Source organism: Psittacula echo (assembly GCF_963264785.1).
Source record: "Psittacula echo genome assembly, chromosome: 4".
Classification (NCBI taxonomy): Eukaryota; Metazoa; Chordata; class Aves; order Psittaciformes; family Psittacidae; genus Psittacula; species Psittacula echo.
In genome coordinates, this window is record NC_137738.1 from 38,434,858 (window position 1) to 38,461,376 (window position 26,519).

General features: G+C 36.2%; 1 protein-coding gene across 1 annotated transcript in view; it reads left to right on the forward strand.

Annotated features, from left to right (window-relative positions):
* Positions 1–26,519, forward strand: part of ADGB (androglobin) — a gene marked incomplete at both ends in the record, with an annotated part of 118,492 nt that overhangs the window by 79,961 nt on the left and 12,012 nt on the right. The window contains 8 exons of the mRNA XM_080615880.1: positions 2,796–2,983; positions 4,066–4,250; positions 10,552–10,745; positions 12,151–12,262; positions 19,350–19,537; positions 21,186–21,341; positions 22,874–22,982; positions 25,074–25,164. Of these exons, the coding sequence (XP_080472006.1) occupies positions 2,796–2,983; positions 4,066–4,250; positions 10,552–10,745; positions 12,151–12,262; positions 19,350–19,537; positions 21,186–21,341; positions 22,874–22,982; positions 25,074–25,164 (1,223 nt within the window). The remainder of the gene's footprint in view (positions 1–2,795; positions 2,984–4,065; positions 4,251–10,551; positions 10,746–12,150; positions 12,263–19,349; positions 19,538–21,185; positions 21,342–22,873; positions 22,983–25,073; positions 25,165–26,519) is intronic.

The window sequence follows — 26,519 nt, forward strand, 5'->3', positions numbered from 1 at the left end:
TATTTGGAATTTTTTGGCATTAATTTTTTCTTCTTCCATGGTAATTTTTTTTACTGCTGATACAGTTGTTTGGTTTTGGTCTTGTGCTTTTAGTTGTTTGGGTTTTTTTGGGAAGTTTTTTTTTTTTAGAGGGGAGGAGGGTGTTGGTTTTAGTTTGGTGTTCTGTTTGTTTGTTATGTTGATTTTTTTTTTTTAATTCTACCTTCTTTGTTATTCATATATATATATATGCCTTTTGAACAGATTGTAGAAAGGATAGAGATAAGTATTTCTCAAACTTCAGCTGGCTAACAGGATAAGAATTTAAGAAATCATCATTAACAACGTATTTAGTCTAGAAAATAGAAGTCAATTTCTGGAACACTGATCCAGGATGCTGATCAGTTATTTGTCTTCATTAGCCATAGAAGGACATATGAAAATAATTTTTACCAGAAAGTTAGTGTAAGTGGTACATTAGATAACAACCCTTTCTGATTCTAGACATAGTGAATTGTAACAAGTTTTCTTGTTACCTACAATTGGTAACAAGTTTACCACTTGTAACAAGTTTATCTTCATTACAGTTAGGTAATGAAACCTTTCAAAGGTTTTTGAGAAAGAAACATAAATCTGATGGTGTTCTCTATATCTGTTTCCTAACTAAATAGTAGTGACTGATGATCACTCAGTGTTCCTAACAGCTGCAAAATTGAGTTACTGTGCTTATTCCTTACAGTATTCAGAAAGTGCCCACTCAAACATTTTTATTTTTATCTTCAGTCAAATTTTTCTGCCTGTTTGTAGTGAGCATTAAGATTGCATAATATTATCTTTATAAACAGGTATACAACACAAAGTGGTTTGCTCTGCTGTCAGAAATCATTTTAATATCTGGCTAGATTCCTTTCAGTTTTCAAGTGTACTTGTTATGAACAGGCGGGACTTAACTGTATGCTTAACTAACTTATTTAAATGAGTTCTTCTGACTCACAACTGAATGGTTGCCATTACCTTGTAATGAGTAAAGGGTATGAAGTGCCTTGCAGTTACAACTGCAGAAATTGGAATAGTGAATAATTTCTTTTACTTTCATTCTAAATTTTCAGTAGTCCTGAAGCCACAACCCTGCATTATTGCATAGTTCGGAAATCGCAACCATAGAATCATAGAAACATAGAATAGTTATTATAAATTTTTTTATAGCAAAGCTTTTTTACTGGTAAATACTGATTTCCTTTAACTGAAATTTCAAACACTTCCAAGAGAGAAAACCTTTTAAAGAATTTTCATCTGAACTGTTTCTTGGGTGGAATATGAAATTTTATGTTTGAAATAGCACATTAGTATGGCTAGCTTAGAGAACTTGAAGAAGGGACTTAATCCCGAGTTCCCCTGTTATATTGTAACTGATATTGCACTCACCATATCCTTTTTTCCTGCCCCTGCCTTTCAAGTGACGAAATACATTGCCTTCTTTTTTTTCAAATACAAAATAAAATCAAATATAATTATATTCTTGTTCCCCATATTCCTCTTCTTGGGATTCATAAAGAGCAGACAAATCTGCATCAGGATTATTAATTGTGTGCATTTTTAATTAGTTTATATAATTTTTTAAATAATACAGATTTTTTTCTAAAATCATCTTCATAAAAATGACATTAATATTCTGATATTTAATACTATACTTACAATGACATTATTAAAAGTAGGGGCAATGTTAATTTAACCTCAGATTTGAACACAGAATTAATCTGATTTCTAAATTTCTAAATCCACCCATAATTTCACACTGCTTACAGCATGAAGGGGCATTTTAGAATATCTGGTGTATCAGTGAATGCAGTAATTTGCATGTTTACATTTTATCTTTATCTGATTTTCTTTCATATATGTGAGAACTGCTAGTTTTTGCTGACTGTCTTGTGCTTGAATTGCCAAAATATTAGGTTCTTTATCTTCAGCTGTGGTCTCCTTTTCAGTAAGAAACATCTATAACCTCAAAATTGTTGTGCAGTTTTCAAATACATCAACACATTACAATACACATCTTTCTTACATCTGGTATACAGGCCAGTTTTTTCCCAGCAACAGTATAGTATTGATGTGGTTGTCTCTGAGCTTGGAGTGGAATTTCTTCACTTATGCAGTCTTTTACTCTTTCTACTGCTACTACTATTGCTGCTGCTACTACTGTCATCATCAGACATACAGTTTTGCTCTGGTATCAAGAGGGGAAAAAACATTTTGTAACAAATGAAAATTTGATTAATATTGTTGCTAATGGCTTTACAAGGCAAAGAACGGTAATATCACAGAAGCTAGAGATGTATGGATGTTTTATTTGGGAGTTATTTACATAGTCATATGTTGTACAAAGCAAGAAAATATATTAAATAAATGATTTTATGATTACTGAATTTCAGTCATGTTACAAGAAGACTTTTCAGACTAGAGTACTGCACAACCTTAAATAAAAGAGTAAGGAGCTCATTAATATTTGTTAAATTAGATATTATTAAACTACTTAGAATCATCAAGTAATGTGGTTAGAAAGTGATCTCAGGAGTTCTATTGTACCTGCCAGCTTTGAAGTTAGGTGAGATTGGATTTGACTTGCTATGTAATTTTTTGCCAAATGTAGATTCCTCTAATAAGAGATGTTTCATAAGTTAGACTATAATAGAACGATAAGAATCTTGCTTGTTATATTCATAAGCATAACATGGATGGAAAGTGTGTTGCATGTAGTCATGGAGTGCTTTTTGAGTAATGTTATTTCCAAGTAAAAATGGCTTGTTTTCTCCTTTCAGAAAGGATACACATTTATGGCTGAAGCACGTACTGGTGACCTACCTGTGACAGCTGGAAGATGGAGGCTCCGGCTCATTGGTTCTCATAGTCCACTCCCATTTCTCTCTCGTGATGCTGTAAATAATGTCTATTCTATTAAAGAAATTAAAGAGTATTACATACCCAATGACAAGCACATAATGTTCAGGTAAATATTGAGAGAAGAATTATTAAATTCTGCTTTTTATATGGACCATACCTGTCAGAAAAGTATGTTCTCTTTCTTAGAAGTGGAGGATTGTAAGGCAAATATCAGAATTTTTGGGGCCATCAATGTGCAATATGAAATTTAACATTTCTTATTTTCTGAAATATTGCCACTGCCTAATGAAAAACAGGTATGAAGTACACAGACTGTAATTTTATAATCATAATAACAGTATTTTGCATTTCTCTAAGTTCAATCTTGAAATATTATCCATATGTCAATTACTGAAACTCCATAGTACATTGGGGGATTAAATGTATTAAAATCAATATTTTGCTGGTGTGGAGGAGACATGAAGTTTGATTTATTTATTTTTTTTTAGGTATTCAGATAAAGTTTCTAATAATACAGAAATACAACACTTTCTTTTCTGATATATGAGACCAATTTCCATCTTGCAGTGCATGCTGATTCTTTTAGGAGAACATATTTAATAAAAATGTAATGATTTAATTTTTATTAGTCCTTTTTTAGTTTATTAAAGTTTATTAAAATCAGTTTATTATGGCTAAGTTTGACTTCAGAACTGACTCTGACGAAATCAATTTACTTTTACACAAAAGACTACACACTACAGACTACACACGCCATGCTTAAAGCTGATTACACATATATATTTTGAAGTTTAATTCTAGAATATTTTCCTTTGACTCCTGACAGTTTGTACCAATATTTCTAATTAATGGATTATTTAATTGAAATAGTTCCCTAATCTGGCTAACCATGTTTTTCAACAAGCAGTAATACCACAGGAGGGAAAATATATATGTGGTTATTAGATAAGGCAGTGAAAAAAGAAATGGCAAGAACACCCTATTTTTTGCAGCAGCACTTACTTTTATCATAAATTCACTGCAGTCAACTTTACTACAGGAAGTTTAGCCCACCAGATCATGGGAAAGCAAATTCAAAAAGAATTACTTCCAGGTCAGCACAACATTTAGGCACTTTCCTAAGAAAGAATGTTCTGGCATAGTTGGATAGTTGGTTATATTGCTATCATTTTTTTTCTTCCTCTTCAGGTATTCAGTAAAAGCCACAGCATCACATATTGCTACGGTGCAGGTACAAACCTCTAAATCAGATGTGTTCATTAAACTACAAGTTCTAGATAATGAAGAGGAAATTTTGAGTGTCACGGGAAAGGGACAAGCAGTCATCCCTGCTTTTAATTTCTTGAGTAATGAAATGCTTTTGAGTTCTCAATGTAAGTATTGTATTCTGTACATGATAATTTTATTCACTGAGGGATATGCACTCTTACAGTATCTTTAGATAACCACAGAAAATACTTTTTTTCTACTTTTTCCATGAATCCTCAATTGCTTTGTGATTGAGTGAAATCAGCTAAATTTTTAAGCAATGAAAAGGAATCCTTCATCCTCAGCAATGAGGAAGGGTAATGAAAGGACTGACTGAAATAAGGTGTCCAACCTTATTTTCTTCCTCTGTTTTTTGATTGTCTTTTATAACTGACTAAAGACTTTGTGCATAATTGAAGTAGCTTCTCAGTTTTTAAACTTTTATGCGTATGCTTGTCTTGTCCTTGAGAATTGAAATAAGTTTTATTTTTCAAGATCTTGCCGTTGTTTGATCTTAAGGTTCAAAAATTTTTGGCTGTTAGGAAACAGATGCCCAGACAGTGGAACATGGTAGGTAATTCACAGGTTTAAAGCCTTATGGTTTAAATGCACTGTCCTGAGCATCCCTCCCTTTAGCAGCAGCACACGTTTTATTGGCTTGTCGTCCAGCATATGAGGCTCAGAGTACAAGGAAAAAAACCACTTAATAAATTATATAATATTTATCCTTAAGAAAAACTCTACTGTTTTGACTGTAGCTCTGCTGTGGTTTCACAACGATATTCATAGAAGACACTGAAGGAAGAGCTACTTTCCCTAGACTTGCAAAGTTGGCATAAAGGGCGTAAATGCCCATTTTGCTATTATGCTATTGTTGTTTTTTTGTGATAGTAACTAAAATACTGATAAAAAGTTATATGTTATGGGAACACTTGAATTAAACAAAATTCTTTTTGGCTGAACATTTGAATCTAAGAAATTTATTTGCTCAAAGTTTTTCTTGTTTCTTTGTTTTTTAATTGCCATTTATTACGTTGCAGTCTTGTCAGCTCAGCTCTTGTTGAAGGTGAGAACCAGTGTGTGTTCAAAGGTCACCTTTCATAAGTATGCTAAAATTCATGTATTTTCTCAAAGTACATCGAAACTTATGATTGTAGCTAAGAAAAATCCAGCTAGCACCAGTTAAAACTGACTCTCTGCAGTTCAGCAAGCTAACATTCTGAATCTACTTTACCTCCAAGCCTCACAGCGTGTAAATACTGGGATAAGGGACAAGGAGGTAAAGAAAATGAAGTCAAGCTCTTTTCAGTGCAATCCAGTGACAAGACAAGAGGAAATGGGCAAAACATGAAAAATAGAAAATAAATTTAAGCATTAGAAAAACTGATTTGGAGGGTGGGGGTTGCTTGATTTGCGGTTTTGTTAGGGATTTTATTTTTACTCTCAGGATATCAGATACTGGAACAGGTTGCCCGGAGAGGTTTTGGAGTCTTCATCCTTGGAGATAATCAAAACCCACCTGGATGTGGCCGTGAGCAACCTGCCCTATCTGACCCTGCATTTTAGCAATGGAATTGAACTAAAGTATCTCCAGAGGTGTCTTCCAGCCTCGCTCAGCCTCCTGTGACCTTGTGGTATCAATTAGTAGAGAAGGCTCAAGTTTTGGTTTTTTATTTGATGATACACAAATAACCTAGTTTCCTTGGATATGCTGTCCAACTAAGGAGGTACATATTTACAACTGGACATATTGGAGAGAGCCTTCAGCTTGAGACTGTAGCAATACTCTGCCATCATCCCCCTCTGATGCAGCGAGGTAACTTCCTGCACACTCCAGAGGGCAAAGTTAGGTTATCCAGACATCCTCTTTCATTCTTCAGGCTTTCAGAAGTTAGTTCTAATGAACTCAGTACTGAAGAGCTACCATCAGACAATATTAGCTGTTTGCTGCTGGCATTTTTGTTGTTTGACAAAGTTGGGACTAAAGCAAAAGCCTTAACTTTTGCTGCTTTTTAAAGAAGCTAAAAGAAAACAGGAATGAAAATTTTGTCATATGAAAGTACTCTTGGGCAATTGATTGACATTTCATTTTGAAATGCTGTTTAATTTTACTATTCAGGAGCAATAAATACAGCTGAATGAGGTATATAATTCTTAGGCACATTTTCAATAAATGTCCCTGTGGCATTTAAGTAATCCTTAAGAAAAATTAAGTACCATCTTTTATGTAACAGATCACAGATGCTACTGCCATGTCACCTTAACTTCTTTCATAATTTTAGTTTGTTTCCCTGTTTTCTATACACTTTACTTCTTAAGCTGTTTCCATTTTATTTGTAAGACAGTATACTATTTTTAATTTTTCACTATATCTATGGGGTTTCATTTTGAAAATTATATTATTCATAAGCATTACAAGTTTACTTAAGTAAAGCAGTTGTTTATAAGCAAACAAGTCAGCTACTGTACTCTCCATGGACACCACTATAAATCAATGTTGTAAGATATTAAAGTCTTCAGTTCTTTTATGAAGACTTTTATACAATAAATCTTTTGTAGATCTATGAGTTTCTGCCTGTTTGAGTATATTCAGAACCTGAGGCAAAGACAAATTTTTCAAATACTGCATTTTATTACTTCAGTAGAGCCCAAAATAGCATATTTAATGTGCTCATCACCACTATTTTGAGCTGTATAGTTTTCTAACATCCTTTAGAAAAATGTTTCATCTAAATTTCCAATTTTTTTTGTATTATTTCTAGTAATCTAATCATGTTTATGAAGCATCTTGATTTTTGTCTCAACTGCACCTTATAACCAGAAATGCAAAATTAAATACTGTGGACACCATGCTCTTAAAATCATTCATTAGATGACAATGTTGTGGTTTTAAATGAACTCAAGGATAAGCTGTCATAATTCTGCCTGAGTTACCAAGATAATCAATAGCTGGTTTGGGTACTGGTTTTGGAATGTGGGAATGGATTCATAAACTTACGAGTAGACTGATGGAAATAGCAGCAGGAAGGCTGTAAAATAGCTCAGATCAGGGTCAGCATCACAACTCTTGAAATAAATTGCCACATTACCCTCACTAAAGTGGAGAAAGTTTCTTTCATGAAACTGACTTTTTGGCAAAGATCACAGACTGAAACATGATAAGGTGAAAGAGAATATAAATGGGTTCCAACAGGTGCTGGAAGAGGGAGAATGGGTCAGAATATGTAAGAGGGACATTTTGACTTTGCCAGACTAGCAGAGGGCATAGGTGAGAAGAACCTTACAAAATATCCTCAGAAATCAGACACACACTTAGGCTTCTATCTCGTATTCTTATGTGCTATGATACAAATAATTTCTGGTAATTTAAAGTTATTTTAATCCATTGTGAATCATTCAATGAAATACCTGTTGCATTAACCCAATTGAAAGTAGAAAGGTTGTTATTTAAGGTTTGTATTCAGCAATGGAGCCTGTAAGAAAAGTTTATGGTTTTAGACTGTACTTGAAGGTGAAACAAATATTCTGAATCCATTTAAGTGTGTGCGAGTGTATAGAGAGTTTTCATTTGCAAAGAATGGCTGTCACAGTTTGTTGGGTTTTTTACTATTACTATTATTTTTACAGTACTAGACCAAGTGGCCTTAACATTGAAATTCTTTTCCTATATGAGGTATCTGTTGTATTTCAAAGCAGACATTTTGTGTAGGTATTCCAAATTTTCAGAGCATCCAAACTAAATGAAAAGATTGAATGTATTCAGTATAACCAATATGACATTATCATATTGCCCAACCTGCTGAATGTCTGCAGGTGCAATTTATGGCATTGTAAAATCATGTTTCTTGTTTCTCTGCTATTGTCAACAGCAGTAGGAAATTATGGCCTGTACAGTAACAAGGTAGGGACCTGCATAAATGCCAGTGCCAAGTTCAGGTGGGGATTTGTACAACTGACACTCAATACAAGATTGATACTGTTAGCATCTAATTGTTCTCTAAACAAGTGTGTTTTCACAGAATAGGAATAATCAGAAACTGCTATACCATCAGCACCAAAATTGTTAGTTAGGAAAGGCAATCTTCACATTTGAGATTTATTCAGAATCACATATGTTCTGCCCCTCATAGAATTGATCACTGTGTTGCCAGAAGTGACATTAAGTGACATTATTGTGCAAGTATCACCAATAAAACATTATTCCTTTTTCCCACCCATAACCTCTTAATTCATCTACAGTCACAGATGGTTTCTAAATTTCTTTTATAGCTAAAAAACTGCAATAAACACTTGATTTTGAATATATTTACCTCTCTGAGGTGTAGCCGATGACATGGACCTGTAACATTCGCTTGTCAATAAAGGAGTTACATATTGACATGTTGCAAGTACAACTCATTTTATTGGTACAAGCATAGCAGTCGTGTAAGCACGGATGGGGAAGAGGATGCTCATAATCCTTTTATTTTCCATCGTAGCAGTCTGGTACAATCCAGTGTCGAAGTATAAAAATCATGTTCAGAGATCTTGTGTTTGAATCTGGAATCAAAGGTAGATAGTCGTTCCTTCTAATCAGAGCTTTGCTTAGGAAAACCAAGACTGGATATTTATGTAGGTAGGAAGAAAAGTAATTTGGTATCACACCACCACCTGGTGACAATTGCTAGAACTATAATTTTGGATGTTTGATGGATTTTGGGAACTTCTATAAGTCATCTTTGCAGCATGGAAAGCAGAATGATTATGGATGGATTGTTAAGTAGAATCCTTATGGAGGATTCCACCATTCTGAACTATCTTCATGGCAAGACCGTCCTCTTGGCAAACAATTATAGAGTTTTTTAATTCTTAAGCTCTTCAGGTTTAGGAGAGAGAGGAGAAGGACAATGAAAGCTGAAGAAATACGACCTCCCTTGAAACCCACCTACCTTGATAGGTAGAGGCAGGCTCTTTCAGATGGCAGCGCACAGCTCCCAAAGCCCAGACATCTGACCTTCTGGAGGGGAGCTCACCTCTTTTGACTACAAGAGGGAGTACATTTACTTGGACTCGCTTCTTTAAAGCTACCTTTTTGTAAATCATTTGCACCGTTCCTTGATAACAGTGCTCAAGTAGGCATTGAAGATCCTTCCTGACTAGAAACCTTCATGCAAATATTGCAAATGGTTGCCTAAAGTCAAGTTACCCGTTTGGAAAATGTCTGTGTCTAGCGTTATTCTCCCATTTGGAATCCGAATTATTTCTTTGCAGCAGGTTTTCACAGAGATAGAAAAGAACATTCTGAATGTCATGCAGAAGAGCAACTCATAGTTTGGGATTAGGAATTTAAGGTATCTTGAAGAAAGCATTTCTGCAAAGGTTCCTGTTTTCATTTCCTGACTTTTGGTTTTCTTAGGAAAAAGGGAGCACTGCCTTATACAGAGGAAAGATGAGATAGCAAGTTATCTGTGGCATTTGACTTCCATAAGAAGCTATATTTCATAACTCCCTTTGAGTTTCTAGTGGCACACTTAACATTTTATTTGGCATTTATACACTGACACACCACCAGTAAGTTTTGCTGAATCTGGTCTGCTAGTCCTGTCAGCTTCTGTTAACTCCTGGATGTTTTGTCAAAACATGTGAAACTACGTTTTTCTTTTGAAGTCTTGTGATGATACCGTATCATCCTTGGCTTCTTTAATATACCTTGGGAAGAGTAAAGGCTTCTTGTCCTCAGTAAAGTCAAAAAGAGTTCAGTGGCATTAGAAACGAACACAAATATATATTTTCTGGATTAATACTTCCATGATAGCCCTTCTTTAGCACGTTCCTGGTTTCAGTTATTCCCTATATACCTTCCTCAGGAAACGGTGATATACCTTTATAAATTACAGGCCACAAATAGTTCTATAGCTCCTTTCAAGACTGGCTTTTTCTAAACTTCAGTCAGCTATGATCTTTGTGCCAGGTTGACATCAGAGACTTCTGTAAGGGTAGGAGTTGCCAGAACTGTGGCCAATGCACCCCTCCCCTCCTTCCACAGGTGTACACAACTTATTAAATTAGATTAGTTACACAGAGACTCCATCATAGAGAGCACAAAGGTATCTGTATTATATAATATATAGCATAGTGCTGTCATGGTTAGTGCAGGAAAGTAGTGTGGGGCTTGAAGGGGGTAAAATGATACACTTTATAAACAGTAACAGCAGTTATATATGGAGTCTTTCAAATTTCTCATTATTTCCTTTGAAGAGATTTGTGATTTGCATGCAGAATAAAATCAGGATAGTATTTGAAATAAGGAATTTCAATTGGACCCTTGTGAGCATTATTGACTATGTGTGACTTGTGCGAATATTGACTGTGGTATCTGTTTACCTCATACCAACATTTTGTAGTATTTCTGGAAATTAACAAACACTGACATATTTCATCTTGCAGCAAGCAAGATTAGTCAAAGTAGTACAAGGAAGGAATCAGAAGTGAAAGGATCAAAAAAAAAAGTTCATAATTCATCTTCAAAGGACACCAAAATTTCTGTGAAGGCAGGACATGTACGACAAGGTCCACCTACGTTAGAAGATGAATATTCTGTCTTGGAAACCTTTCAAAACAAGGATGGAAGTCCACAAGAAGTAAGAGATTCTGAATCACTGGGATTTGGGGGAAAAAAAACCAAAACAACAACAAAACAAAAACAAAAAGGCAATTAATGGGTATTGATAATTCTTTTGGTAAAGTGGAGATCTGGTATCCTGAGGGATAATGTGCATGTATGAGTAAACAAATAAGAAGGGGTCATTTTTGGTTTCAAATCAAGGTGATACATTCAGTCTTTAAATGGTCTTCATTTGCCAAATCCAAGTCAAGTATAGCATAATTTTCAGCTAAGGGCCAAAAGCTACCAGAAATTAAGTTAAACTTCTGCTGCTTCAATATGAGTTTTCTGTGGAATTTGATGTAAGAGAAAGCTATCTTTAATAGTTTTAATAGAGAAACACCTATTGCCAGTCAGCTGAAAGCTTTAGTTACACACACAGAAGAGCTGCTACTTGAGCCAAGCTTCTCAGAGAGGGATGTCAAAAGTGTGGATTTTTCTTGACATCATATAGTAATATTTGTCTCAGGAAAAAAAAAAATCCAGGACTTATTTTCTAAAGCTGTTCTTGTTTCTCTGTCACTAAGTGTTTCTCTACTATGGTTTCCCTGATAATTGAGTTCAAGTGCAACAATGTATTTTAATCAATATATTCAAAAATAAAAAATAAAAAAAAAAAGATAAATAAATTCCAGTATTCCTTTGACTCAGAAATGGCTTTAGAATTTGGAAAACAAATTTTAAATGGAATCATTTCCTGTTCAGTGCAGACAATGTTTAAAATAACCCATGGACCCTGTCACCTCTACTTCAAATTAAGACGTTATGGAGTGCTAGTATAAGGGCTCAAAGGCCTGTAGTAGATCTTAAAATCAGAGACCAAAGTTTCTGGGTTTTGTACATGGCATACATAGAAAAGTTACATGGAAATCTTAAAGGAATAGAATAATAGGAATTTTTGGGTTGGAAAAGACCTGTAAGATTATCAAGTCCAACCATTAACCCAGCAATGCCAAGGCCACCACTGAACCATGTTCCCAAGTACCACATCTATGTGTCTTTTAGATACCTCCAGGAATGGTGACTCCACCACTTTCTTGGACAGCCTGTTCTAATGCTTGACCACCCTTTTGGTGAAGAAATTGTGCCTAATATCCAGTCTAAATCTCCCCAGGGCAGCCTGAGGCTGTATAGCCCAGTTTAGTTTTGCTTGATAAACACATGAGTAATTGTTTAATTTCACAGGAATTAAATTAAAATCTGTGGAATTAGAACTAATTTTTTAAGCTTCTTGTGAATACTGTAATGTGCAAGCTTGTAAATTAATTATGTGTTTTATTTGCTGAGCTCAGTAGCTGATAGGTTACTAACCAACAGAACTTTTGAATGCTTCCTATAATTGTTATGTCTTCAGTGTGTTAACATGCTGCATTTTCTTTCAGTCTCACAAATATATCATACAAGCATTGGTGCTGTATAATAGTTGGCCACTTGAACGGAGTCAGTCTCTCTTTGTTCAGGAACTGAAAGAAATGGAGAAAAATGAAAGCAAAGGTAGGTTAATGTATGTATTTATTCAAATACATCATGTTACCAATTAAAAAAAGTTGTATTGCTACAAGCCACAACCATATGATTTTTTTCTTTTATTCACTACTTGAGTGAAATAATTAAGCAATAAAGCTCTTTGTTCTGTGGTTCATAGAAATGAAGTTTGATTGCATAATTCTATATCTTCAGTTCACAATTTATAAGGAAATCAAAGAATACACTGCAAAACTCACCTGAGTTTCATAGGGCTTAACTTTAAGTAGGGATCTAGAACAGCTACAAAAGTATGACTGCTTCTACGGTCAGAGACTGATGAAGTGTAATGTAAAAGCACAGTGCCTTGACAGAGTACATTCAAACACAGAATTTCTCCTGAAACCAGACAAACACGCCAGCTGATAATTTAAGAAAATGCACTGACAGGAGTTAAAAAAAAAAAAAAAAAAGGCCTGGTTTAGGATATGTATTACTTCTGTACTAGTAGCAGAAGAATTTAGGCAGGAGGCAAGACTAGGAAAGGCCCTAAGGCCACGCTGTCATATTCAAGCCAGGCAGAATAAGAGGAATTAAAGAAGGTTTTCTTTTTTTTGTAGATTTTCTTAGCATTTCTTGTTAAGGGACAAGAGGGGAAAAAAAAGGACACAAAAACCAAACCAAACAAACAAAAAAAGAAAAACCCAAACCAACACACATTAAAAGCTGTTAGAATACTAGTCCGTATCCTAGAAATTAGATAAATGCCTCATATTTGTTTCTCCTTATGATATAGATCTTAATTATGTTAGAGGAAAATTTATCACTCTTGATCAAACAGCCCGAGAGAGGTGAGTCAGCTGCCACTCCACATCCAACCATGAGTGATGCTGGAGATGTAGACCCAGCAGGCACACGCACACAGAACACATACACACTGCATATATACATATATACATTGCCAGCCATGCAGATCACAGACAGATACCTCAAGCACTCACACAAACACAGATAGTGCCAGTGGCCTCATCCTGCTTCCCTCTCTGGCTGGACAGAATGGAAGTCCAGTAGAGAGTTTTTATATATATGTATGTGTGTATCTATATGTAAGGTGGATCCTTACAACAGCTGGACTTAAACACCCAGTCTGCCCGTAGCTGGCCCCTGGATCCCACACCAGCTCCTGGGGCTGCAGCCCTACTCCAGCTGCTGGTGCAGACTGTCATACACACATGCACATATGCAGCTAATTCGCCTGTGTTCTCACTCCTAAATTTCCTACAGAACCTAAAATACTACTTTTCGCTATTCATTAAATTGCCAATATCATCAATATCATCAATATTATAGTTCTATAAATCAATTTTTCAAATATGAAATAAGGAGAAATTATTTGCATTGTCCTCCTTCTATATATGTACACTTGCTAATACCCTTAATTAATTAAATTTTCTTTCAATCTTTAAATCTTTTTTCTGATTGTGAACTAGTCTTAAAGCAATTTGAAAACTGAGCTTTATCATTTAAAGGTGCCAGCACCAGCTGTCAAACACACAATTCATATAATAGCAGTGTTGCTGTGTAGCCAAAAAGGCATCCTCTCACCTTGTGATTTTTAGGAAAGCTGCAATGAGCCACGTGGAAAATTCCTCCAACAAATTTTCACCATTTCAGTTGTCACTATTTCATGTAAGACGACAGTGCCATCTGGAGTTAGTTTTGCGTTAAAGCTAATTTATCACGGCAAATGCATATTTTGGCTTTGTATTAGCATTTACTGAAGTCTTCTAGACTAGTCTCCGTCTAAATGAAGACCCATACTATTATTCTGTCAGTATTCACCAATATTAAAAATATTTATTAAGAGCATTTTTGAAGAAAGTAAGCTCTCTGGCATACAGATGCTGTGATAATTCTGTATGTGTGGATGTTTGGGGTTTTTCTTCAAAATCCATAATACTGCAGTTTGGCAATAATTTTTAAAAGAACTGTGTTAGTTATTTCATGACTAATATTTAGTCATATTTATTATATATGAAATCTCATTAAATGTTTTATTAAAGAGCTCATTGCACAAACAAAACATTAAAAAGACATTAACCAGGAAAACCCAAGTACACAGAAATTAGAAAGTGCCAGATATTTTATTATTTATACAGTCTTTATTATTTTGTCTCTGCGTTGTTTTTTTTTTTTTTCATTTCCATTGGAAACTGTTAAGGGCGCAGGACTTCAATGGAAAAAGAGTTAGAAAAACCCTAAGGCCTGGATCGTAATTCTTGTGTGAAAGTGGAAAAAAATAGCAGGGAATCTTGCAACTGCTAATAGCATTTTAAGTTGTTTCACTACGTGAACAGAATTATTTAAAATTATTTTAAGATTTGTTTTGTATACATGACTTTCAGCTATTGCTTTTTGGGGTTCTTTGGTTTTACTTTTCTCGTAGTAAGATCAGAAGTTTTATTGTGCAACTGTCACAACCCAGAACTGAATTATCAGTGTGTGCTGAATGCTGTCTGCAGCATGTACTTAATATGTTGCCTTCAGCTAACTCAAGAGTATTAGCTGTTGATACAAAAAGGCTGTTTATCCAACTGGAATAGTAGAGGGAGACAGGGTGCCCAACTTAGGTAGCAGAGGCAGGTTTGAAAAGGTAGAGGTAATGTCCTTTGGAATATTCCTTTTTTAGCTCCAAAGCTGGAAAATTTTCTCCCACAGGTTTTCTTTTCCCACCGGAGAACTTGCTGGCTCATGCCAAGGGCAGGATTTCACAAGATGTTTAACAGGGTATTTAGTTCTCCCTCTCTCTTTCCCACCTTGCCTGTCTGTAGTGATTCACCACTTGTGGTTTAAGCAGAGCCGGCAACCCAGAACCGCGCAGCCGCTCGCTCAGTCCCCCCCTTCCTCCCCCCGCTCCCGGAGGGATGGGGAGGAGAATCAAAAGAATGTAACTCCCATGGGTTGAGATAAGAACAGTCCCGTAACTAAGGTATAACACAAACCACTGCTGCTACCACCAATAATAATAATGATAAGGGAAATAGCAAGGGAAGAGAATACAACTGCTCACCACCTGCCAACTGATACCCAGCCCGACCCGAGCAGTGATCTAACCCTTCCGGGTAACTGCCCCCAGTTTCTGTACTGGGCATGACGTGCTGTGGTATGGAATACCTCTTTGGCTAGTTTGGGTCAGGTGTCCTGTCTCTGCTTCCTCCTGGCTTCCCCTCCTCCCTGGCAGAGCATGAGACTCACAAAGTCCTTGGTCAAAGTAAACATTCCTGAGCAGCAACTAAAAACATCGGTGTTATCAGCACTGTTCCCAGGTTGAAAGTCAGAAACACAGCACTGCACCAGCTACTAAGAAGTAGAAAAATGACTGCTACTGCTGAGCCCAGGACATGTCAAAAAGTAGGTCACTGAGGATATTTGATGGTGCTAGAGTTTATAGACCTGTAGACCCTGAAGCCATGCTGTAAAACCCCACTCTACTACTGCAACCACAGTGGTAGTTTCCTCCTCTCCTAGTGTATTTTTATGCAACCTTAATGTCTGGATGATCCCAGTGTTAGAAAGATTCTTGATGTTGCTATCTGTTTAGAATATCTCTGACTGAGGGTCCAGTCAGAGACAGGAAAAGCAACATCTGAATTTCTCAATCATTTCGTAACCAAATCTGAAAGTCTTTCATGGGACAAGTAAGAGTCATTTCTGCCATCTACTGGGTAATCCCACTAAATGCTCATATTCAATGCTATATTTCAAATACTGGGAGCATAGTGTCTTCTCAAAGAAAACTTGAAAAGACTCCTCTGTATTTTACCTATGAATAACAAACATTTTCAATAATCTGAATTTCATAAATCAGGAGTAGTGGTCTATCTTGCCTTAAAAAAAAAAAAAATAAAAAAATTGTGATATCTGAATCTGCAATCTGAAGTTATAAATTTAAGATAGGAATCGTTTAGTGTAATTGTTCAGCTTGTCATGCACAGGACATCAGACTGGATGATCACTGTGGCCCCTTCCAGCATTACACTAAGTGAATCTCCGAGTAAATAATTGAAAAATGGTAGAGAAGTTATTTTCGGAGTTGATACTAGCTGTTTGTCATCACTGTCAACTGGTGTGATGCCCAAGCTTTTCTTGGTGCCACAGATGTACAGTAACTGCCACTGAGAGTCTGTGATGATTGATGTGAGCTGTGAGCTGGAATGGCCTTTTACTTTCTGTATCATCTCCCTGCCTTCCTTTCTTCTTATCACATCCCATACAAAGCAGTTGCTTGGCTTTGTCATTGGAAAAGCCCTGAGGAACTATTCACAACTCCCTCAGAGTCAACTATCTCATGAGCTGCATGATATAGTGCCAACCTGCAGCCAGTGCTCCTCCAGGAATATCTGGGAGATGATCACAAAACTGGGGAGACTGCCTGCTCTGCTGAGGGAGGGAGAAGGGCTGGGGGAACCTGTGCAGTGCAGCAAACTTTTAGCTAAAGGAGCTAAGCTTTCGTATCATAGAATCATAAGTCACAGAATAGTTTGGGTTGAAGGGACCTTAAAAGATCTAGTTCCAACCCCCCTGCCATGGGCAGGGAAATCTTCCATTAGACCAGGTTGCTCAATGCCCCATTCAGTCTGGCCTTAAACACTTCCAGGAATGGGGTGTCCACAACTTCTCTGGGCAACTTGTTCCAGTGTCTCACCACCCTCACAGTGAAGAATATTTTCCTAATGTCTAATCTAAATATCCCTGTCAGCTTAAAGCCATTCACCCTTGTCCTATCCATACATGTCCTTGTAAAAAGTCCCTCTCCAGATTCCTTGAAGGCACCCTTTGGGTACTGGAAGGCTAGTACAAGGTCTCCCTTGGAGCCTTCTCTTATCCAGGCTGAACAAGCCCAACTCTCTCAGCTTGTCTTTGTAGGAGAGATGCTCCAGCCCTCTGATCATCTTTGTGGCCCTCCTCTGAATCTGTTCCAATGGGTGACATCCTTCATATGTTGGGAGTCCCAGAGCTGAACAGACTAGTCCAGGTGGAGTAGAGGGGGAGAATGGCTGGTCAGGCTCCTTTTAATGTGCCCAGCATACAGCTGGTTTTCTGGGCTGCAAGTGCACACTGCTGAGTCATGTTGAGCTTTTTGTCAATCAATACCCCCATGTCCTTCTCGTAATTGTGCTGCTCTCAATCCAGTCTCCTCGCAGCCTGTAGCTGTGCTTGTGTAGTTGTACAGGACCTTTGGAGTTACAGCAGCATACCTCATTTTAGCCCTGTTATTTCATGTGCTTGTTTGTTATTTGCTAACTTCTCAGTGTATGCATAAGAGCCTTGTCTTTTTGTATGCTTGTTTGTTATTTAATAACTTCTCAGTGTATGAATAAGTCCAGAGGATCAAAATGTTAAAATCCAGAAATGTAGAATATTTCTAGAAGCCAGACAAAGCTTGTAGTATCCCATAACATAGCAAGTCTTTGTCTGATATCATTTAGCTAATAACACTGGATGTCTCTTGAGTGTTTCTATAAACCGTAAATGATTTATCTTTAAAAATTAATAATTCACTAAATAATGCATGTACAGTAGCCTGAATTATAGTGCTAATGTGTTATAATAATGTGAAATTAAATGGAAAGCCATTTATGTAATGATATTATAACTTATTTGCATTTCCTCTGGAGTTCTTTTACTATCTTCAATATTTGTGGAGACCACTTTAATTTTTGCTTTCATTCTTTAATGTATACTGTGGTAGCATTGAATCAATTTAAGCTTAGCACTTTGGTGCCATTTTACATTGTTTAAATAGCATCTGGGGGAATAATACAATTTATATATAAACACATGGATAATGTATGATGTAATACACTTTTATATCGTATTTGTGTAGTTATATGTGTATTATGAATATATTTCTATATATTTAATATTTACAATTTGATATATCCAGTTAACTTCGGCCATGACATTGCAGATCTGGTCCAAAGCTCATTAGTCATGCAGCACAATGATTTGTCCTTAGTGGAAAGAAATTAGAAAAGCATAGCATTAAAGGAAAGGTATCTTACAGCCACTCATTTCCTCTTTTTTCTAAGAGAAATCCCCTGTTTTACTGTATTGACTAAATCTAGGTTTTCAGCATTTGTTTAGCGTTTCAAGCAGTGTGAAGTTGGAGGGAAACAGAGATTTCAGACTCAGATCTTTAATCTTTCTCATAGTGTTGTGCATTTATTCCAGGTTGTTTCAGTTGACATATTCCTTACGCTGTTAAAACTATACACTAATATAGGCTTGCTTCATTTATTTCTTTCTTTATTTACTTGCTTATTTACTTATTTAACAAGAGTATTATATGCAACAAGTGTTGTTAACAACTCCCCCCAGCTAAGACAGTGCAGAATAAGTGCTACAAATGTCAATTCTCAGTACCTTTAATTCACATACATGGAATACATACAGCATATACATGTACTGATAAAATAATTAATTCAAAATGTTTTCAGATAGTTCTGAGAATGGTAATTTTCAATTTCTTAAATATCCATCAAATCTCAAATATGGTTCTTTGCCTTAACTGCCTTGCATTTCTGGTGGGGTGTACCTTCCCTTCTGCTCTTCACACTTTCAGATGTATAAGCATATGAGATAGTAAGAACATTAATTTTTACCTATTTTGAGCTTTTGACCAGTCTAGTGCATAACACTGACAGAGATTGTATGAGACTATATAAAAGAAATAAGAGCCAGACTGTGATCCTGTACACTGCCATCTTTGGACTGACCCAGGCACAAGGCAACAATGCAGTGACAGGTATGCAGGGACCATGGCAAACTCACATTTAGGCCCTGGGTAAAGTGCTATTTAGGACAGATAAAGCTGTCACAATATATCCACCTTGTAAGTCTGTTTTTAAAAGTTATTTTGTACCCACGCTCTTTCTTGGTCCCACAATAAAAGTTGGTGTAGTACTTCAAAGTGACAACTAATTAACTGACTTCTCTTTGTCTTTCTGTATGGCTGTTTTGTGCTGTTATTCCACGCTGGATATTATATGGGGAAATATATTTATGGATGACAATGGATCCCTAATTCATCAACATCATAACCACATCTGAATAGTATATAGGGAAAAGCATGAGGAGCACAGCCTTCCTCTAACGCTCAGTTTTTCTGAAGTACATAAGGCTGCAAGTGCTCATAAAACAACCAGAAAAACAAAAGATAAAGCATCTGAGAAGACAGAAAAAGAGAAGTCCAATAAAGAAAAAGGATCAATTCTACCTCTTGTTTCTCCACCTGAATCTCAGGTGAGAACAAAATCAAAAATTGCATTTGTTGAATGCGCCATCATTGTACCAAGATCAGTATTACTAGCACTTCTAACGTATCCTCTTTCATTTCTGTATGCCCTGCTTTGCCACCTTTTTAGCTTTACACCTGAGATTGAGCTACACATGTAAAAGTCATGCATCCTGTGTTTAGAGATGTAATTGCATATTTCTTTGTTTATGTATAAAGCAGCTATTACTTGTTCTTTTTGTTGACCTAATTTCAGTCACTGCTGGAGGTTTATTGAATTCCATGAATTCACCATCATCATGTCCCATTCGTCCACCACTGTAGAGGTTTTCAGGGGTTCTCAGGGAGATGAAATAGGTCTTTCAACTATAGTCAGTTCCCATCTCATATGTCACAGTTGCCATTAGCTTGCAGATATACAGTGTTAGAAAAATTGTTACCTACTGCAAATTCTTCTCACCTGTGGTGGGATAACCTGAGTGTTCTGTGCTTGACTGAAAGGCTACTGCCAGCCTGTATGCCTTAAAAGGAATAATTGACTTTACAGATTGCAAACAGATTAAAGGAAGGCAAAGGAGAAACAGACAGCTCCTCATTTAATGGTATTGCTTTTGCTGGGAATTTTGCTGCCTAATGGCAGGTAGTTCAAGAGGAGGGCATCTCCAAAGAGTTTTTCATGAGAAATCTCTACTGAATTGATTTGTTGACTAAACGTACTGTTCAGCAAACTTCCCAATGATTCGTCTCCACACATAATTATATAGAGTTCCAGAATAGTGCCTTAACCCTTCTTTCTGAGCAATCTGAGTGACTGCAGTTGAGATTGTTGGCCGTAGAAATGCAATGCAAATTCAGGCTGTGTCAGATTTCAGCTCCAGTTATGGGGTATGCTAGGGGTTCTAGGATGTTGGTTCTTGGGAGTTCTTCAGGCTGCCACTAAAACAGATGCAAGTTTAGAGATGGGACTGCTTACAGATAAAGAAGACGCTCACCTTCAGTCTCAAATAAAAGCTAAACTCCTGTCTTTACTTCTAAATCTTAGGCTTAAATCTTCTGCAGATGGTAGAGTTTCCAGAAATATATGCAGCACAATATCTCGTTCATTAGCCAAACAGCAGAATAGTCTCCTAGATTTCAGGCACTACTTGTACCCCACAGTTTTGGAGAATCTATCTGTTAAGGTGATTTAGAGTTTGAAAAGTGACTGGGAAAAACCCTGATGCCTCATAAGACAGAGTGAGATGTATTTCTACACAAAAAGCCTAGTTAAATATAATAAGACTTCTAGTAAAAAGCTTATGGAAGGAAAACTGGAAAGGCAGGAAAAAAAGGAAAAAGGACAGGAAGATAAGATGAGAAAATCACTGCAAAATATTCTTGTTCAGACAGACTGTTCAGAAGAACTGGAAGTGTAGAGCATGCTGCATGAGACTGGGGGGAAGAATGTAAACAAAATACCTCAAATTGCTTCTAGACATTGCCAAGTAATCTTTCTTTGGCAGACACTGATTGTGTAGTAATGCATGTCAAAGTCTATCAATGGAAATGTATATCAGTCATGAAAATTACCAGGATATGGAAAAATACCTTCATCCTGAATAGTGGTGTTAGATGTATACTAATGAATACATTATGTTTATGATACTTTACTTTCAGCAAGCTGCTTCAAACAAACCACACTGGACTTTACGTCTAGTTAGTGAACAGAGAGAGGCAGACATTCTGGAGGTGAAGAAAGACACACAGCGAGCAGATGAGATCAAAGCCATGAAACAAGCATGGGAGTCTGCAGAGCCAGGAAGAGCTATCAAGGTAATGTCAGAGTGCAGTCTTTGTAGTGATGTTTCTTCACAAGTTCCAGGAGCTGCTGTGGTGGTAGAGCAGCTGCCACAACAGAGACCTGACTTCATACGGCTGTCCTCTTCACCACTCTGGAAGACAGGAATTTTTACACAGCTGAAAGAATCAAAAGTGATTTTGTGCATGAATTCTATGCAGGAATCCAGACCATCTACTTTAGACTTCTGTAGATCACTGAGACTTTAGATTCTACCTTACAAAACAAAGTTTATCCTTAGAAAGCCCACTACATTTACGCAATCGCAAAGCTGCTACTTGTGAAGTGTTTAATGTTTAGCACGAACAGATTCTACTGAGACATACACTGTTGCAAACATGCCAAAAAGATTTCTCTTGAAGAACTAACACTTGGCCGTATCATAAGTCAAACTGTCCCTGCAGCCAGGATTCCCAAATTCATTCTGGGTTGCAGGTTACCCATGAGTCTGTACATGCTGCTCTGTATGAACTCACTGTTTTGGAGAAGCAATACTAATTCAGGAGCTCTTAGGAGGAAATATTTCCCTGAGAAGGTGCAATTGGTGACTGTTTTCTGACCATGCATTCAGCTTTTCAGGTTTTTTTGGGTTTTTTTGTTTGGTTGGAGTTTTTTTGAGGGGTGGTTTATTTCGTTGTTGGTTTTTTTTTTTTGTTGTTGTTATTGCATTTTGGTTTGGTTTTGTGGTTTTTTTTTGGGGGGGGGGAGTAGTTTGTTGGGGTTTTTTATTGAATCCAAAAATTATTTTGAGCTGCCCAAAGATCAGTGTTTTTTCAGTATTCCACTGTATGATGATCTTCAGTATAAGTAAAGTATTCAACTTCTCAGGACTAATTCAATGGGAACTGTAACATCATTTCTGATTCCAGCCCCAGGCACAGTTGCATACTGCATTCTGGTGTTAGGTTTATTATTGACAGCATAATTTCCTCATTTGAGATGTGCACTAAATATAGCCAGTATGCATGAAGTGTTCAAAGTGTACTCCCTACTTTTCGTTTTACTGAACTACCATCTCACAATGCTTTACTTTGGGTTCTTATTCATATACGCATTACACACTTGATAGAAATTAAAGATGAACTTTAAGTACTAATGCTAACTTATTTCTCCTCTGCACAACACATTAAAACTAAACAAATAAAGGTTCCAAAATGTTACTAGAAAAATTGGATGTTTAATGTTGACAGGTTATTATTTCAGAAAAAAAAAATAATCTATTGGAGATGTGGCTTGAATACATCTCTGACATGAAATGTGGTCTTCTTATGTATGTTTTTTTCACCCCAGTGTTTCACTAATAGTATTCTTATTGTTAGAAGCGATATTTTCATAGATCAATGAAATATACTCACCAGTAATATGAAGTAGCATCATAACTCTAATGCAATGGATTTGAATATTTACTGTCTTACTGACCACTTACAGATTTCTACTTTTGAAAATTCTTAGGATTTAAAGTATTCAGTAGAAGTTTTGTTATCTGGATTAAAACTTTGTTCTCTAGGCTTTTCAGGAACGCATGCGGTTTATTAATAAGTTTGCTGTGGGATCTTCAGAGGAGCCCACAGATGGGACTGAGACTGCCGGTATAACACCTAGTTCAGGAGAAAGAGGTAAGGGTACAACTTTCTGGCGAGCATGTCTTTGATTCATCATGTTCATCATGTCTAGCTCCTTAGAAAAGACTTCTGCATTAAATACTGATAGTAAATGGGATAGAACAGCCCCAATAAAAGGTGTCCAAATGCATAATGGCATGCTTAGTCACTTATCTTTTTCATCCTCTTTGTTTTAATTGTTGCATTGTTCTATTTTCAGACACAGATACAGCTTCACAGTTCTTGAAGCCTGGTAAGTTACCCTTAAGCAAACTTTATGCAGTCTTTCTGTACTAGAATTCTAACCCTAAAATAACCTGAAATTTTTGGAAGTTCACTGGAAAATACTTACTCCCTCAACTCCAAGTTTGTTACCAGAGGTCATTAGTGTAAAAATATTAAAAAATTGTTTAGGAGCTGAAATAGCATGTCAGTAAGACACTAGTACTTCTAATGAGTGTATTCGTTGTTAATGCTCGTGGAAACTGTTTATGGACAGTGTCTGGAAGTGAGGTGTCAAAATGTGCATACTGAGTAGCATCAGTTTCCTGGCAGCTTCCCTATGTGTTGCCTAGTTTTACTTAATGGTTACAACTTCTATGCAGTCTTTTTTTATATTCTGTGGCAATTACTGGACTCTGATGAAAATCTGCACTGAGTGCAAAGCTGCACAGCTGCTTGTTGTTTCTGTTCTTTGGAGAATCATGCAGAGAGCAGGCCATCACAAAAAGGAAAGTATAGTACCCCGTCTGATTGTGACTATATCTGGTTATGGCTTCAGTACATGGAACTAGAACCTGTGACCAGTACATAATTTGTTAAGATTAATATTACTGTGATTAATATTAATACTGTGATTAATATTCTTAAGATTAATATTACTCTGAAGGTGGTGAGGCACTGGAATGGGTTGTCCAAGGAAACTGTGAATGGTCCAATCCTGGCAGTGTTCAAGGCCAGGTTGGATAGAGTCTTGGGTGACATGGTTGAGTGTGAGGTGTCCCTGCCCAAGGCAGGGGGATTAGAACTAGAGAATCTTAAGGTCCTTTCCAGGCCTAACTATTCTGTGATTTTATAATACTTTGCCAGTCAGGTAAGTAATCCGTCTGGAAATGTTTCAGAACTTAAAGTAGAACTAATCCTCACCTTATGCCTTAGACAAACACATCATTAGTTACTTCTTGCATTCCAAAGGAACTTAAAAAAGTACCATTTCCTCTAAGTCAATGGGTAAGGACTTCAGTCATAGACAGTAAATATACAGACAGTAAATTTTTTTAATGCTCAAAAACCTATTTTCCTATTTTTTTGTGAGAAAATTGCAGTAGTATTTTTTAAATGTTTCAATTGATTACTACTATAAGTAGGATAATAAGAGAGTTTTTATGGAAACAAACTACTACTGCAGTCATCATTAAATCTCATCACATTTCACAAGCATTTTCAGCACATCCAGATGAACAGAAAGAAGGAAGCATTGGAATAATCACAGTACAGCGTCATGCTTAACAGCAGACGTGTCATCTTGTTGTAAGAATGCTACATTAAAGCATAACATGGTTACTGTCCGTGTGGTTAAAGAAACTCTAAGACTTCAGAACGACAATTTTAGGTTGTCATGGACCTTTTTTCTTTAGACTGGTATTTCCTAAGCTAAATCTCTACCAAAAGGGAATATAATTTTTTTAAACTACAGCCAGAGCTGAACAATCAGATCTGTGTGTGTGTGTTTTGGTTCTTTTGTGGTTCGGTTTTGTTTGGGTTTTTTTTAATAAAAGAATTCCTTGCTGATTAGAAGTTGTTCTTATATTCTTTAGACACTTGAAATTGATTGTTCTTGCTTAGATTTACAAACTTTCTTGAGCACTGTGGATTTAGCTAAAATATGTATAATAATTTCACGCTAGCATATGTGGGTTTTTTGCAACATCCTTGATTCTATCATGACTGTTCAAAGTAAAAAGGCAGAAATATTATATCATCTCCAACCCATATTCTCATTTAATAATGCGTTTTGCTGAGCCAAAAGAAAAACACAACTATGTGATAATTTAGATGGAGCATCCTATCATAACTGAATAACCAGTTTAATCTGTTCTGTTGTAGATTCTGTTACCACAGGAACGCAAGATACTGACTCAAGCTTACAAATGCAGCAAAACAAATGGAAGCCTATAGACCTTAGTCCTTACATGAGGTAAACTGCAGCAAGAACAATTAACTGCCAATGAACTACTAAAATGAAAGACTGGCTAAAGATTTTCATATGTAGACATTACTAAACGCAATATATTTTATGCATGTGTATCCTATCTGTAATTGGATGCAGTGTAATAGATGTAAATTTAGACTTTATCCTTCACATGTCATTGAAGTAAGCTACAATTCTATCATATGTGTGTTAAAGTTGCTGTGAAAATCCTGGCCCACATTTTACCTGCCCTTTATGTTGTTTACACAAAATCACTCACTAGTGAATGCAGAAGTGTAGATGGCATCAAGATACAGTTTTCAGCTTTGATTTCCTGGCATGGATGTGTTTTAAAATCTGTGCTTTCCTACATCAATTTATGATTATGTCCTTTCCTTAAAGTAACACAGGTCAAAGGTGCTGAATCATTGCACTGCATGTAATGAGTATGTGACATGAAAATTTGAAGAAAATGCATGTGCAGGCAAATACGTTTATTTCAGTGGTCATCTTGAAAGAAGCGCATATGAAGGTTGCCAGGATGTGATGTGAGATTCAAATAATATATTTGACAAATGAAGTTCAGTTAATAATAATAGCTAATACCTGAAATAATTATATTAATTATATTCTTAATTCAAAACATTATTATTTATTACTTGTGTTGATGTAAACTTGCCTAGCCTATAAACATGCAGTTGCATGTTTGCTGTGCTGCAGGTAGAACCAGTTCATGCTTAAGTTCATTTGTATTCAATGTGGCATTTATGCAGCTCATTGATTTTCAAAAGACCTTAGAACATGATGAAAAATCTCCAAATTTAATCTTAAATTGAGCAGGAAACTGGTGTTATATTGAAGTGAATAACATTAAAACAGTAGAAAATATGGCCAAATATTTCCATAGGCTTGAGTCTTGTAAGCATTTAATTTATCTTCAACTCCTTGACTTTTACACTAGTCATTTAAGTCCAACTATAAAAATATATTATCCACTTAGCTGCCATTATGCCACAGCAAAAAAGAAAAATAAAAATACGTTTGTCTCAATGCTGAATTATAATATCAAAATCTTCTGGGAGTATATTTCTTGCAAATTAAAAATAAGGGTCACATGTAGGAGTTTTTCATACGCTCAAAGATGAGCATGGTTTTACAAATATGTTTAAAGTAGGCATTCAAGTATAAGACCTGGCCTCGGAATGTACTTGCTCATCGGTGTTACATATATAAGCAGAGAAAGTGTGACTCCTTAACCATGTCTAACCATACGATGGTGACATTAGAGTATATAAACTAAATATTTGCATATAGGTGTTAAGCAAAATATACATCACCCAAACCTATATTTGAAATGAGAC